Source organism: Filicampus tigris, chromosome 13 (assembly GCF_054856515.1).
Source record: "Filicampus tigris isolate MCC_2025a chromosome 13, RoL_Ftig_1.0, whole genome shotgun sequence".
NCBI classification, from domain to species: Eukaryota; Metazoa; Chordata; class Actinopteri; order Syngnathiformes; family Syngnathidae; genus Filicampus; species Filicampus tigris.
In genome coordinates this window covers 4,804,789-4,820,000 of record NC_141229.1, presented here as the reverse complement: position 1 = coordinate 4,820,000, position 15,212 = coordinate 4,804,789, and the positions used below count along the sequence as shown (strand labels likewise).

The 15,212-nt window shown below is 42.7% G+C and overlaps 1 protein-coding gene across 7 annotated transcripts in view; it reads left to right on the top strand.

Moving 5' to 3' along the window:
- Positions 1–15,212, top strand: part of sash1b (SAM and SH3 domain containing 1b) — a 33,192-nt gene that overhangs the window by 14,735 nt on the left and 3,245 nt on the right. For all 7 annotated transcript variants that reach the window (XR_015089286.1, XR_015089287.1, XM_086049420.1 and 4 more), the window contains exons 2-15: positions 5,529–5,660; positions 6,705–6,755; positions 7,126–7,175; positions 8,795–8,931; positions 9,622–9,734; positions 9,819–9,917; positions 11,302–11,437; positions 11,553–11,836; positions 12,591–12,653; positions 12,740–12,868; positions 13,314–13,443; positions 13,515–13,687; positions 14,722–14,931; positions 15,013–15,163. Coding sequence is in view for 5 of the 7 variants with exons in the window: in XM_086049420.1 (XP_085905546.1) it covers positions 5,529–5,660; positions 6,705–6,755; positions 7,126–7,175; positions 8,795–8,931; positions 9,622–9,734; positions 9,819–9,917; positions 11,302–11,437; positions 11,553–11,836; positions 12,591–12,653; positions 12,740–12,868; positions 13,314–13,443; positions 13,515–13,687; positions 14,722–14,931; positions 15,013–15,163 (1,858 nt within the window). In the remaining 2 variants the exon portion in view is untranslated. The remainder of the gene's footprint in view (positions 1–5,528; positions 5,661–6,704; positions 6,756–7,125; positions 7,176–8,794; positions 8,932–9,621; positions 9,735–9,818; positions 9,918–11,301; positions 11,438–11,552; positions 11,837–12,590; positions 12,654–12,739; positions 12,869–13,313; positions 13,444–13,514; positions 13,688–14,721; positions 14,932–15,012; positions 15,164–15,212) is intronic.

Below are 15,212 nucleotides of genomic sequence, written 5' to 3'. Positions count from 1 at the left end.
GTAGAATTTTGTGAAGTTGTCGCAGTGAACAGTTGAAGACTGCAAGTTAGTAAGTTAGAATTTTTAATTGAATTAAAATAAATTACCTGCCTTTAATATTTATAGTTCATTTTCCTTTTCTTTTAACATAAAACTAACCTATCAGACCATTTAGGTCTAATGAATCTGATATTGTTTATTGTAATACAGTTTAATTTATTGCTTGTGTTTCTTAAAAAAATACATTTTAAGAGGACCTTGAAAAAATAATAACATATTAAATCGCAATATTGAGTGGGGGGTGAAATCACAACTGTATTATTTTTTGAAATCGTTTAGCCCCAATTGTAACACCAGTTTATGAATATAATTTGCAGCTTTTTTTTTTTTTACCTTTTTTTTTTTTTTTTTTGTTCTCAACGTTTCTTAACACAAAATAGCTACCCTGATTAAATCAAATAAACAATAAATTAGAGACCTGTGCCTCAAGTGTGTGTGTGCACAAGCATCTTAGTGGGTGGTCATGGCCCGCCCATGGCGATGGGTGTGGGTACACCGTAAAGTCATTGCCACCAGTGACCTCTCCGAAGGCATTAGCAGATCAACTTAATCTCCCGCCTATCTGAGACCCCTATTGTTGCTCCCTGCTGTTGCCCCATTTACTGTCCGAGGTTAAGATTGGAGGCCCAGAGGTCAAAGGGCTTTAACACAATCTCACGTCATCTAGGTCAATGCCTAATTTTGTACGTACTCACACTGCGTGCTTGGTTAAAGTTCCATCAGTATGATGCCACGCTGTATACACATACTGACATTTTCTTCATCTTTGTGACTGGGGAATTGGAGGAGTGGTCGTTCAGTTGACTGAAAGATACTATTTGCTGCCACCTGCTGGTGCACAGCCTGCATATAGTGTTCAGGTTCATGGATTTAAAAATCAGACGTGTACATGTTTATCAGGAAGTATGTAAGTAAGACACTAGATATTTTTTCTCTTCAATTATACGATTTATTTAAAGGAAAAGTCTACCCAATCATAATTTTTTCAAGAATATGTGTGTTATGCAAGCCCACTAGTTGAAACGAGGCATTCTGTTAAATGTTGAGAGTTAATTCACCTGTTTTTAGCCAGCTCGGGGGGCGGCCATTTTGTCACTTCTGTCGACTGAAAATGACATCACAACTACTCGGGGCTCAGGTAACGACCAATCACGGCTGGGCCGTTTTCTGAAGCTTAGCCGTGATTGGTCGTTACCTGAGCCCCGAGTAGTTGTGATGTCATTTTCAGTCGACAGAAATTACAAACTGGCCGCTCCCCGAGATAGCTAAAACATGTGGATTTTGCTGCTTAACTTATATTCCACAAACGCAATATTAATTTGAATGCTGTGTTTCAACTAGTGGGCCTGCTGGGAACATATTCTTAAAGAATGGCATGATGTACAGTCTGACATTTTTTCTACTGCAAAATGTGTAGAAAGTAGTAGTAAGACATTTTTAAGTCAATATTGTATATACATTAGTAAGTATTCACTCATGATACTCATTTCTTAATTACAAGATGAATCTCGAATCTCAAGGGACCACCGCACTGTGAAAAAAAAACTTTCCGTGAAAAAAAAAAATACAGTGGAATTTCCATATAATGGATTTTGAATTTTATAGAAAATGATGTACAATAGTTACGCGCAATAAGCCGACAATTTCATTTTTTTTTTTATATTTAATTACAATAATTTGCCACCTTATGGGCTGTTTTCACGCCACGAAAAAGTACAAAGCAATAATTTTGCCTCTATTTTATTTTTATTCCATATCTCCTAGTCAATAAGAAAAGATCTGACATCCAATGAATTCTAGTTAATCAACAATATATATATATATTTTTTTCATGTTTTTGGCACATACACTTTTTTTAACCCAGTATTTATAGTCCTCTCACTTTAGTGGCGGGTCTGAACACTTCCTGCCTCCGTGACTTTTTAACGCGCAGGGTCAAAAATTAGAGAACGTTTTACACCAGCCGAGGGAGTCGTAAGTGGTCGACAATCAGCCGTGACACATGGCTGTGCTTTCGCTACACGCATCAACACAAACGGGCTCACTACACACGACACACACACACACATATAAACAGTACGGTATATAGCGGTGAAGCAGTGGTTTATTTGCACATGTGAGTCAGGCCCGTCTCTGCGGGGCTGCAGCTGGAAAGGGAGCAGCCCCACCCAACAGTGCCTCCCCACAGCTATGTCTCTCACACACGCACGCACACACGCACTCCTCCCCTTTCAGCTCATTGTCCTCCACTCGCCGCACTCTAGCTGAAGTTTCAATGCAGAGTAGCAGGGAAGTGAAGAGCAGCTAACTAGTGGATGCCCGTTTGTGGTGAGTTATTTTAGGATTTTTTTTTTTTCTTCTTTTGAATGCATTGGATTGTAGTCCAGAGGTTCGAAATTGAAACTTGTTCAAATACATCTCAGCTAAGCCGAAATTTTGTTGTAGTCAGGGAATGAATGAACACGGGGTTAAGGTTTAAGTTTAAGAAGGGTTAGTGTACGAGGATTTGGAATGTTTCTGGGCCTCAGTTTGGCGGGTTAGAGTTCGCTGGTTAAGGGGGGTTAGGGGTTTGGGTTTTAGGGTTAGTGAAGGTTTAGAGTTAGAGTCCGACAAACCAGTGTTGTTTATGTCAACGGTGTCGACGACATGATTTCGTTGGGCACCTCTTTTTTTTTTTTCATGGCGATAACGTGACGTTGACGTGTGAGTTTTCGTTGGCGAGACGAGACTGGACGAAAAATGTTAGGACACTTTCAAAATGCAAGCTCACCACACCAGTGTTCATTCGAATGTAAGTGACAAGTCCTCTTGACACATCCTAGACATTTAGGGCCCTATTTTCGTGCCTATCGCCAAGTCTAGTGCAAAGCGGGGTCGAGCTATGCGCATGGATGGAGTTTTCTTTCGGTATTTTCATAGATGCACACAGGTAGAAAGGGGCGTTTGCACCGTTATGGGGGTGAACACAGCCGGCTTGTTTCTTTATTTTGGTGATTTCATAGATGCACACAAGTAGAAATGGCGTTTGCACCGTTATGGGGGTGAACACAGTTGGCTTGTTTCTTTCTTTGGGTGTTTTCATAGATGCACACAAGTAGAAAGGGGCGTTTGCACCGTTATGGGGGTGAACACAGCCGGCTTGTTTCTTTCTTTTGGTGTTTTCATAGATGCACACAAGTAGAAAGGGGCGTTTGCACCGTTATGGGGGTGAACACAGCCGGCTTGTTTCTTTCTTTTGGTGTTTTCATAGATGCACACAAGTAGAAAGGGGCGTTTGCACCGTTATGGGGGTGAACACAGCCGGCTTGTTTCCCGACCAATGGAAGCGGCTCCCTTTATTCCCTTTTAATTGTAAAGTTGACCAATGTGAAGTGGGTACTTGGAGACCGACTTCCACCGCCGATTGTGCGTCCGTGTGTGGTAGTTATACCGGGGCGTCGGAGGGCGCTTTTCGAAATTTTTAAAAAATGATGACTATCATCATTTTTTTTTTTTTTCAATTAATCGATTTCTACACTGATTGAGAGGGATCGATGCACAGTGTTTTCATTTTATGACTGTAATACGATGACATCTGCCACACATCAGCATGCCCGCGCGGCAAATGCGGCAAAATCGCGTTGCGCCACCTGCGCCACAATTTCGAGCTGAAACAGGCCGGGTAAGGGCTCTTGGGGACTGCACTTCAGCACCCCTGATGTAACTTGTCCTCTTCAGCCTCCCTTCCCTAAAAGTTTGTCGAATAATCCCTCGCTTGTCATTCTGGACCGTTATTATGATATGCAAATGAGGCGGCTGAGCAAAAGTTCTCTCCGCAGCTCTCGTGACCATCCTGAAAACGGGGTCCATTCATCGGCCCCCCCGAGCCCCGGGCCAGCAGACGATGTTGAAAATCGAAAACATGGTCCACATAAACAGTCCTTTGTCACACAGCCCACATGACGGCGCTAATAAACGTAAACGCGGCTCCAGTGACCTCGATATGGCTTGGAATAAACCAAGCCGGCACGAAAAGGACTTTGTATTTTTTTTTTTTGCCTGCAAATAAATGGTGCGCAAGCCCATAAAATAATCACTGCGTGACGCATGAACCGCGGAAGGCTTGAATGGAAACGGTGTCGCATTTCTCAGCATCTCACGGACGCACAAAAGATTCACGTGGCCCCCCCAGGGCCAATGACTTTTCTCACCTATTCAAGCAAACAGTCACAAAAGTAGCAGGGGTTCACTACTGTATCGACAAGGGATGTTCTATACCACTTATTTTTAGACCGATACCAGTGCTCACTGATACGATACCAAGTAACTGATACCACTTGTACTTTTGATACATCAAATTTCTATTAAGCCAGTGACAGACAATTTTAAAGGAAGACCTTTCACTAGTCTGCAATTGAGAATTTAAGGCCAAAATAAAACACAACAAATTCTGAATTTAGGATTCAAACAAAATAAACATACATTTCGGTCAAAACGTAACCTTTGTAAATATACATAAAATTGCATCATAATGGACAAAGCAGAGTATGGCCATGGGTGTTCACTTCCTAGCCATCGGTACCAGCCGCTGTTGTGATTACCGATTACCTTAAAATAAGGTTGGTATCAGCTCGATACCTGGTATATTGGTACTCGTCCACCCCCTCGTATCAATTTATCGTTCGACGAATAGTTTTTTATCGGACTTGATGAGTTGTAATTGTAATTGAGTGTTTGTTTACATAAGTCATCAACATTATGTTGTGCTGCTTCGTACCCTCCCCCTGTCAGTCAACTTGCTCGCCGATGTGGGAGGCGGGACTCACACACATTCACACACACAGACTACGCAAACAGCATTGAAACATAGGAAAGAAAGAAATTGGCATCCTCAAAACTAACAGAAAGTTTAGTTGCATAAATGGAATTAGATCCAAACCGGAATGACACTGTGACCGTGTGGCTCATAGCTTGGATTCAAGCCAGAGGAACTCACCGCTGCCGCTAACGTTAATGAGACACATTGTTCAATGAAATGTCTCAACTCCTCTTAGCTTATCAGTACGGCGCTAATATTAGTGGTTCTTTGCAGAGGACAAAGAATGTCTGACATGTGAATATAGGAGTACTGTTAGTCTTTCAATCCATTTCTTAAAGTGTTACAGCACCGCCACATGGATGCTATTCAGTGTTAGCATTAAGCTAGCAGACTAAAAAGATGAGCCACGCGGTTGTTTTACGTACGCAATGTGTAATCCTCTTTGTTTTATGTATAGTTTGACAACATAAACTCCCAAGTTTTCCCACGGAGGAATCCGTGTGACTTAAGTGTTGCCCTGCTGAGTGCTCAAGAGAGTGTAGTGCGCGTCATAGCTGCGTCACAGAGGGGTCAGGTGGTCGGACAATGAGCTTTTATCTTTGCATTTCCTGCCGGTTGGTGACGCTTCTTTGAAAACAATGACTTGCCAGCACAGTGCTCATTGTTGCCACTGTTTTTCTTGTTCTCTCAGGATGGCTCGGTGGGGAGCCTTGATGATCTGGCCCAGGAGTATTCTCGCTATTACGGCACCTCCCTCAGCGACGTGTGTGAAAGGATGGAAGAGCTGCGCCGTCGCAGATTGGTGGAGGACGCCGATTTGATGGTAAACATACGGAGCGGGCGTTCGCTAGATATGATGTGTATACAGTGCGTAAAAACATCATTATTTTATCTTTTTTTAACGAAATGACTACATGGTATTGGAATTATGAAAGGTATTTCTACTCTTTTTTTAAAAAGCCAGAAGTAAACGCAACGTTACTCCGCTGGGGTCTCAAACTCACGCTAGCAAAATCGACAACTTCTTTTTTTGGGCTTTTGGCGTTAGCCACTTGGCTAAACGCCGATGATGACAATTTGGTGGCCAAGTGTGGTCTTAAAGTTGCTTGCATGGCGCGAGCGACAACTTAATCGGATGGATATGCTTGTATTATTAAGGGATGTTTGATACTATTTTTTTTTTCAGGCCGATACCAGTGCGAGTATTCACTTTTTGACCAATCACGGCTCAGCTTCAGAAAACAGGCCACCCATGATTGGTGGTTACCTGAGCCCTGAGTAGTTGTGACGTCATTTTCAGTCGACAGAAGTGACAAAATGGCCGCCCCCAGAGATGGATAAAAACGGGTAGATTAACTCTTATTCCACAAACGCAATATTTATCAGAACGCCTTGTTTCAACTCGTTGGCTTGCATAGAACATATTCCTGAAAAAAAATGTTTGGGGTTGTTCCCTTTGAATTATCGGTGACTGGTATCGGCTGCCTCCACAAAAACTCGATACATTAAAATAAGGCCGGTATCGGGCCGATATCGATATCCGATATCAGAACTCACTAGTAATATGATTAAATAGGACCACACAAGGTCAGCATAAGAGTAAACTACACTAGCAACTAGTCTTATCAAACTTACCGAATAAAAATTGCAGAGGCCCCATGAGACATACAACTTTAAGTACGTAAATCGTCATTCTAGCCATGGACGAGCTTGACTCGATCGCATGTTGACGAGCGTCGTGAGCATCATCGCTCATGTCTTCATCAGAGCTTTACTGTGCACAAAAGTATCCTCTGTTGTGTCTTAAAAAGTTGTTATTAAGTTGATGACAGCATAAAGTGACTTGTCCACTTCCTGCGCCTTTCAGGGAAAGTTTGACTCAGCGGCCGCATCGCTCGAGCTGCGCTCTCAGATTCAGGTGAGAGCGCATGTGTCAGCAGCCATGTTGGTAAGATTAGGCCGTGGCATGATGCAACTTCTACCACATGATCGTCTCCAGACGATCAGCAAACGCATTCCATTTGCTTACAGTATGCGCTGCATCTGGAAATATTCACAATGCTTCACTTTTTCTACGTCTGACTGGATGTGACAGCCTTGAGTTCGTTGTTTTCTTGAAACATTTACACACAAATGCCCATAATAAAACGTGAAAACAACGTCTGAGGTTTTTACTAAGAAAACGAAATGTAGAATCGGTAATCAGTAATACATGTAAGCTGTGCCTATTTTATGTGAGCTGGTGATAAGACTTGACACTTTTTTTTTTTTTTTTTCACGTTTTAAAGGAATCCCTTGGACTCTGCAGCACCACGTCCACTCCGGAGACGCACAGGAAGTAAGGAACTCAACTAATGACTTTGAAGTGACGAATGATGCGCTTTCCTCAGAAAAAAGAAAGAAAAAAAAAAAGAAAAATCTCAATCTTAAAATGAATGAATGAACTCCTCTGTCGAGGCTCCGTCTTGAGATAAACTCTGCCCTCGAGCAATCAACTGAATAGAAAAAGAAACTCTCAAGCAATCAGCAGCAAATGAACAAAATGAACGCCTCCCTCAACTAATGAACATCATGCGATAAATATCAACCTCCCTCAAGCGATCCACTTCTTGAGACCAAGCTCCCTGAATCAATTAATTTCTAAATACGCCCCTCCCTCGAGCAATCATCAACTCAAGGAAAAATAAACACCTCCCTCAAGCGACATCAGCTTAAATAGTCCTCAAATAATCATCTTAAGGCAAATAAAAAACCTCAACGAAGAAATGATCAATTCAAGACAACTAAACACCTCAGTCAAACAATGGTCAGTTTAATACAAATAAATGCCTACCTCTAGCAACCCTCGACTTAAGAAAGATAAACACCTTCCTCAAGCAACATCAACTTCCAGTAGTACAATCAAATTCCTCCCTCGAGCAACCGGAAACTGAATAGAAAGCCGTACCTCTCGCAAGCAGTCATCAGCATGAGACGAAAAAAAAAAAAAACAAACCCTCCTTCAAGCAATTATCACAAAAGATAAAACTGCTCTGTGAACAAGCTCAAAGCAATTTCTCCATCTGTGTGTAAAAAAGAGGCGTTAAGATGTCCATTCGTCATGCGCTCTGTCATCCACATGTGGACACTCCACTTCCCGCTGCCCTTGAGACGCCCGTGCGTGCGTGTGTGCGTGCGTGCGTGTGTGTATCATTCCAACTCGGCTTTTGTCTTTCCTGCTTTTGTTTCCTTTGTTGATGAGTCACAGAAAGATTATCAAGACGGGAGAACACAAAAAGGATGTTGCTTTCTAAACATCATCTGGCTCACGGAGTCTTTTTTAAAAAATGTTTTTAATTTTTTATAATAAAATAAAATTATTTATCCGCCCTGATTTCAAAACAAAATTAGACATATTGTAATAAATAAGGTAATAATAGCAATGTAATATTTAAACAAATGCAGTATACATTATAGAAAAACATTGTTACGGCTATTTGAGTAGAATTTTTGAAATGAATTTCCGCACGAACAAAACCGACTCTTTTTGTTGCGCACTTGGCCAAGTGCATTATGCTATTGAAGTCACTGATTAGCTTTGCCCATTCGTGCTGATTTTTCCTTCATTCCGGCACATATTTCCAGTAAAGTGAGTGCGTGCGGGAGGGCGGGAGTCGTGAGAGGAATGCAGCCTCCACATTAAAACTGTCACTGCTGCAAAAGCTCCGGTCCAAAGGGGGCCAAAGCCTCTTTTGTCTCCCAACCGAGCTCATGTGTTCATCCATGAAGAGCGTCCGCAGCCTCTGATTTTCACCCCTTTGATCGGCATCATGACGGCACCGTTTTGTTCTCCCATGGCCCGCGAAAAAACGCTGAAGGGATGAAGAGAATGAATGTGGAAAAGAGGTATCGTTGAGTTGTTTTTGACATGTTAAAAAGAAGACATTTGAACGGGATTTTTGCGCGTGTTGCGTGCAGGTTTCCCGTGCACAAGTCCAGCTCCTCGGACGACGGGTCGAGCGGAGGAAAATGGGACGGCAAGAGAAAGAGCAAATCCTTTTGGAGTACTTTCAGAAAGACGCCCAAAGGAGTTGCCGCGCGCCACCTTGCGAAAGGTAACAAATAAATTCAGTGCTTGAGAAGTGCAGTCCGCACGTTTCGCATCTGAAATTGTTTATTGTAATACAGGTTGATTTATTGCTTGTGTTCAAAAAAAAAAATGGGAAGAGGACCTTGAAAAAAAGAATCGCATTTAAATACCTGTCAACTTGTTCGTTTTCCCCGTATTTTACACGTTTTTTGATCATTTCAAATTGTGTACGCCGTATAACAATTTTTGTACGGGGAATTTTTTTTTTTAATTATTTGGTTAGACCGATCTCGTCTTGCCCATTTCGGCTCTAATCCGGAGCGTCCGTTAGCGATTACAATTTTTGTAAGATTCGGCACAGCCCGGGGTTGACAGGTATGCATTTAAACCGCAATATTGGGGGTAGGGGGGGACGCAATCAAATAACTTTACCAAATTGTTAATGTCCTGTTTTTGAAAAAAAAATAAAAATGTAAAAATGTTTTTTTAATCTGGTTTATCGATAATGCAACAGATTATTCGATGATTAAGATTAAATGATTAAAATAAACAGCCTTAAATTGGTTAATTTATAATGAACTGGTTTTACATCAAATAAAAAAAATACTATTAACCAGGTCATGTGTGTTTATATACAATGTTCCAAATATAAATCATTTCTATAGCATTTTAGGAGTGTTTTTTGTGTGTGTGTGCGCGTGTGTGTACCTTCCAGGTGATTTGGTGGGCTTCGTGGCCAGTGAGGTCACCATGAGTGATGAAGAGCGCATCCAACTGATGATGATGGTCAAGGAGAACATGATCTCCATCGAGGAAGCCCTGGCCCGGGTAACATACTCAAATATTTTTGACACTGTTATTTCGGGGATATATGCAACAGAAATATTTACGGTTATGTGTGTGTGTGCGCAGTTGAAGGAGTTTGAGACGCAGAAGAGACAGAAGGGCAGGCCGGAACCATCTGAGTGCCCAGACGCTCGTCCTTCTACCAACGAGTCTTTGAGCGACGGCGTAAGTATTCTGGCTTATTAATCGACTCTTCTGTTGCTCGGATTCTGCTGCCTTTTGTTGACAAACGTGATGAAATGGCTTCTAGTTTGAAGTACTTGACTGTAAGAAGACTTCTCATCACCGCTGACACCCGTTGCTGTCCCCCCGTGAACCCGGCCCCCCTCTCGAGCCCCCTCTAAGCTCAGCGCCACAGTGCTGCACTTGTATTCAGTGCTGTCGCCCCTGTTATTGTCCCGCACATTCCGACAGCATCCAGTCATGCCCACCACGCACATATTTTATGCATGCATGCATGTAAATTGTTAGTTACTTAGTTTGTTTGTTCATTAGAAGGATGGACACACTATTTTTTTTTTAAGCCATTTTCTTTTGTTAGTTAGCCGATCACTTGCTTCCTGTATTTGTGAATTCAAGCAGTATTTTTGAAATAAATATGTGGAAGCTGGACAAGTGCAGGTGAAAATTCATAGATTGCTGCTCCTGGGAGTCAGGTCAAATTAATTATGAACATTAAAGCGGAAGTCAACCCAAACATGTTTTTCTTCAAGGATATGTTCTATGCAGGCCCACTAGTTGAGTTGATTAGCAGCATTCAGATTTAATATTGCGTTCATGGAAAATCCTCATGTTTTTAGCCATCTCAGGGGGCGGCCATTTTGTCACTTCAGTCGACGGAAGGTGACATCACAACTGCTCAGGTAACGACCAATCATGGCTCGGCTTCAGAAAACTGGTGAGCTGTGATTGGTCGTTACCTGAGCCCTGAGCAACTGTGGTGTCGTTTTCAGTCGACAGAAGTGGCAAAATGGCCGCCCCCAGAGATGGATAAAAACGGGTGGATTTACTCTTATTCTACAAACGCAATATTTATCAGAATGCCTTCTTTCAACTAGTGGCCCTGCATAAAACATATTCTTGAAAAAAATATATGCTTGAGTAGAACAATTTTCCTGATGCTTTATTCCTATGCAATAAAACAAAGGGGAAAATAACATTTTATTGTTATTAATATTATTCCAGCCATGATTTTACTGGTTTTTACACCATTATTATTTTGCTAGTTAGACGAATGACACAAACATTTTCTGTTTACAAGTTAGCCATTTTGTTCACTAGCTAACCATCTTACTTCATTTGTTAGTTAGCTTGTTAGCCAATTAGTTGGTTAGTTCCTGTTTAGTTTTTGTTAACTAGCCAGTATTTTTGTTAGTTAGCTGTTTTTGGGGGGGTTGCTTGTTCATTCTTTCATTGGTCGACATAGTTACTTAGTTAGTTTAAGATGTTGAGATGAATGTTTTTGGTTGTCAGACAGCCAGTGAGTAAGTTGGTTGGCCAGTTCCAAAAAGTGAGTCATTTAGTGATTTCTTGTGCTCGTCTGTATCAGCTGCGTGAGCTGTCCGACACAGAAGAAGAAGAAGACTGGCTGACGTTTAGGAGGCTTCACAAGCTGGTCAGCTCCACACGCAAGGTGAAGAACAAACTCATCAGGGTAGACCAGACCAGGAAGACCGGCGTAGAAGGTACGCCACACACATTAAGCATTGAACAAATCCTATTCAATATGAGCACGTCATATTCAATATATACACTGTACTGTATATCTTTTGCTTAATATCGTTATATTATGATCCACAGAGTGTTGTCAGCCAAGCGTTTGTCCCGTGGACTCTCTGGCATCCGCCCTGCAGGATCAACTGGGCTACGATGAGGACAGCATCACCGCTGCTAGCTTGGACGCGGCAGAGGGTACCGGGCGCTGCCCTCCAAGCTGCGGCAGCTCCCCGTGCGGGGACGCACCCGATGAGGAGCAGTCGAGCAACGCCGCCTTGGTTGAACAGCGCCGCCAGGGCGAGGAGGCCAAGTTAGCTCGATCTGCGACAGACGGAGGGCTACGACATCGCCTCCTCAGCCACCACGGGGTTAGTTAGTCAGTGAGCAGAATGGCAAAATAATGAGGGCTAGTTAGTTAGCAGCAATAAAGCGTAGTTAGGTTGGCCAGCTGGTTAGCAGAAATAAAAACAGACTCAAGGGGAAAAGTGGAATTGTTCATGAGTTAGTTAGCAGAAGGACTCAAAGTTCACTCACCGTTAGCAATGTGATAGCTTGTTTTTTTTTTTTTGCAGAATTAAAGCATTGTTTGTCCAATTGATTAGCATAAAAACAAAGCAGACTAACTGAAAATGTGGATTTGTTAGCTTGCTGTTCCTAGCAGAAAAACACAAGTTATTTTTTCTTAAGTTGGGATAAGGCGTCGACTGGTGAGCAGAAATATGAAACTATGAGACTATAAGAAAAAGTATGATTTGTTAGCTAGCTAATTAGCGGAATCACTCAAAAGTTATTTGTTAGCAGGATGACAGCTAGTCAGTAGCAATAAAGCATTAGCAGGTCAGCTGGTTAGCATGAAAACAAAACAGGCTAACTGAAAAAGTGAATTGATTAGTTAGTTAGTTGGAATTAAACATCGCTTGGTCCGCTGGGAAGCATCAAAACCAAACAGCAAAGCAATTGTTATTTTGCAGGATTCCTTAAATTTTGCTTTTAAGCTAGTAATTGAGTTAGGTAAAAGGATGAGTTAGGTAGTAACAGAATGACAAACTTTTTTTTTTGTTTTTTTTTGTTCACTTCTACTGACTGCGTTAATGTCCATTTCTTTAAATGCTTGTATCACAGAGAGCCTGCAGTTTTGGAGGATTTGACCTCACCAATCGCTCAGTGCATGCAGCCCAACACACTGTACGTCCTAGAATATAATGCAAGTGTATAACAATACAATACACATTTTGGTTGAATAAACTCGACTTGACTTTTTAACAAATCAGGGCGAAGACGAAGACGGCGCGAGGTCCCCTCAAATATCCCGCATCTCCCTGGGCAAGAAAGTCAGGTCGGTAAGGGAGACCATGAGGAAGCGCATCACCAAAAGATACCAAGCATCTCTATCGGATCAGGTACGCATACACACAACTTTGGGAAGTGACCGCATCTCAGAGTCTCCCTGGAGCGCCATTAAATATCATCGTTGCTAATACGTACTCTAATCAATTTGGTCGGTTAGTTGCCATTGGTTAGTAATTCGGTTGGAGGCTTCGTTTGATAGCCGGAGTTTCTTAGTTGGTCACTTAGATATCTGGCTGACAAAGTTAATTGTTATTAGCTAGCGTGCGGCCATTTTGGTTAGGAATGGATTTCATCTGAGATAATTACACTTGGTACTTGTTTTCTTTCCTCGCGGGGAAAAGGTAGTCATCTATCCGAAAGAGGCATTTCTTTGTCCGAGCGAGCGATGCACCCTGCGAATAACCGCAAAACGAGTGATTCGCTCTGTTGACCATTATTTGAGCTCCTGTGACGGAAAGTCAAAGTTACCATGTTTTGTTTTTCATCCATACAAAGTCGAGTCCAGACCGCATTTCCAGCTGCCCTCAGTCCCCTCAATTGAATTCTTCTCTGGGGGAAGCCAAGCGGAAGCCTGGAGGTTCTGTGGAAAGCCTGAGGAGTTCGCTCAGCGGACAGAGTTCCATGAGTACGCGTGTGTGTGTGTGTGTGAAATGTAAGGTGAGAGCTCTTCCCTTACTGTCGTGTGGCTGCGAGCAGGCGGCCAGACGGTGGGCACCACTGACTCGTCCAACAGCAACAGAGAAAGTGTCAAGTCGGAGGACGGCGAGGAGGACGAGCTGCTGCCTTACTGCGGACCCTTCTGCGGACGCGCCCTCGTACACACGGACTTCACACCCAGCCCCTACGACACGGACTCCCTCAAACTCAAGGTGACCACGCCATAGCAAAAACAAAGACACCTGAAACCTCTTTTCATGGTAAACGGCCGGTGCAGTCAATTGATGAAGCAAAGAGGCTAGCGGATGGCCGTTGGATGATCAGTTGGTTAGCTAGCTGGACCGCACAAAACGTTATGTAACACAAAAAGTTGTTTCGGTAGTTAGTCCCCTGTGTTTTGGTAGGTTGATTAGCCGGATTGCACAAAAGTTAGGCTTAGGGTTGTTGTAAGTGAGTGACTTAAGTTGATGGTTGGTTGGTTAGTTGTTTAGTTAGCTGGATTGCACTCAACAGTTGATTAGCAAGCAAGTCAGTTATGTGACAGAAAGTTAGCTAGCTAGTTAGTTAGTCAGTTTATAAGTCAGTGAGTGTAGTTTATTGGTTAGTCTTTTATTTGATATTAGTTGGTGACTTGGTTAGCTGATCACACAGTTGATGAGTAAACAAGCTAATTTTATGACAGTAGGTTGTATTGTTAGTTAGTTAGTTAGTTCATTAGTTAGTGAGTTTATAAGTCAGTGAGTGTGTAGTTTATTGGTTAGTCTTTTATCTGATATTAGTTGGTGACTTGGTTAGCTGATCACACAGTTGGTTAGTAAACAAGCTAATTTTGTGACAGAAACTTAGTTCTATTGTTAGTTAGTTAGTTAGTTAGTTCGTTAGTTAGTGAGTTTATAAGTCAGTGAGTGTGTAGTTTATTGGTTAGTCTTTTATTTGATATTAGTTGGTGACTTGGTTAGCTGATCGCACAGTTGGTTAGTAAACAAGCTAATTTTGTGACAGAAACTTAGTTGTATTGTTAGTTAGTTAGTTAGTCAGTTTACAAGTCAGTGAGTGTGTTGTTTATTGGTTGGTCTTTTATTCGATTATTAGTTGGTGACGTGGTTAGCTGATCGCACAGTTGATTGATAAGCAAGCTAATTTTGTGACAGAAAGTAAGTTCTATTGTGAGTCACTTACGTGACACAAGGTGTAAAAAAAACAAACCAAAAAAAAAAAGTTGAAAATCTGGGATATGCTCATGCAGAGCGGCGATGTGATCGACATGATCAGCAAGCCCCCGATGGGCACGTGGATGGGCATGCTGAGGGGCAAAGTGGGCACCTTCAAATTCATCTACGTAGACGTGCTCAATCCAGAGCAGGCCAAGCCCAAGAAGACGGAGCGCAGGCGCAAGAAGGCCCGGCAGCCCAAACCGCAGTCTGTGGATGAGCTTCTGGAGCGTATCGACCTCAAAGTAAGAGCAAGTCCCTCAGCAACGCTTCGCCGTCACCCTCGAGATTTTCCCGCTCACGGCGTTGTGCTCAACGTGCGACAGGAGCACCTCCCCACCTTCCTGTTCAACGGCTACGACGACCTGGACACCTTCCGGCTGCTGGAGGAGGAGGACCTGGACGAGCTCCGCATCACGGACGCCCGGCACAGAGCCGTGCTGCTCACTGCCGTGCAGCTGCTTCACGACTACGAAGGTGAGCGATCGGATGCAACTTAACAGCACCGCGTGCGACATTCAAATCT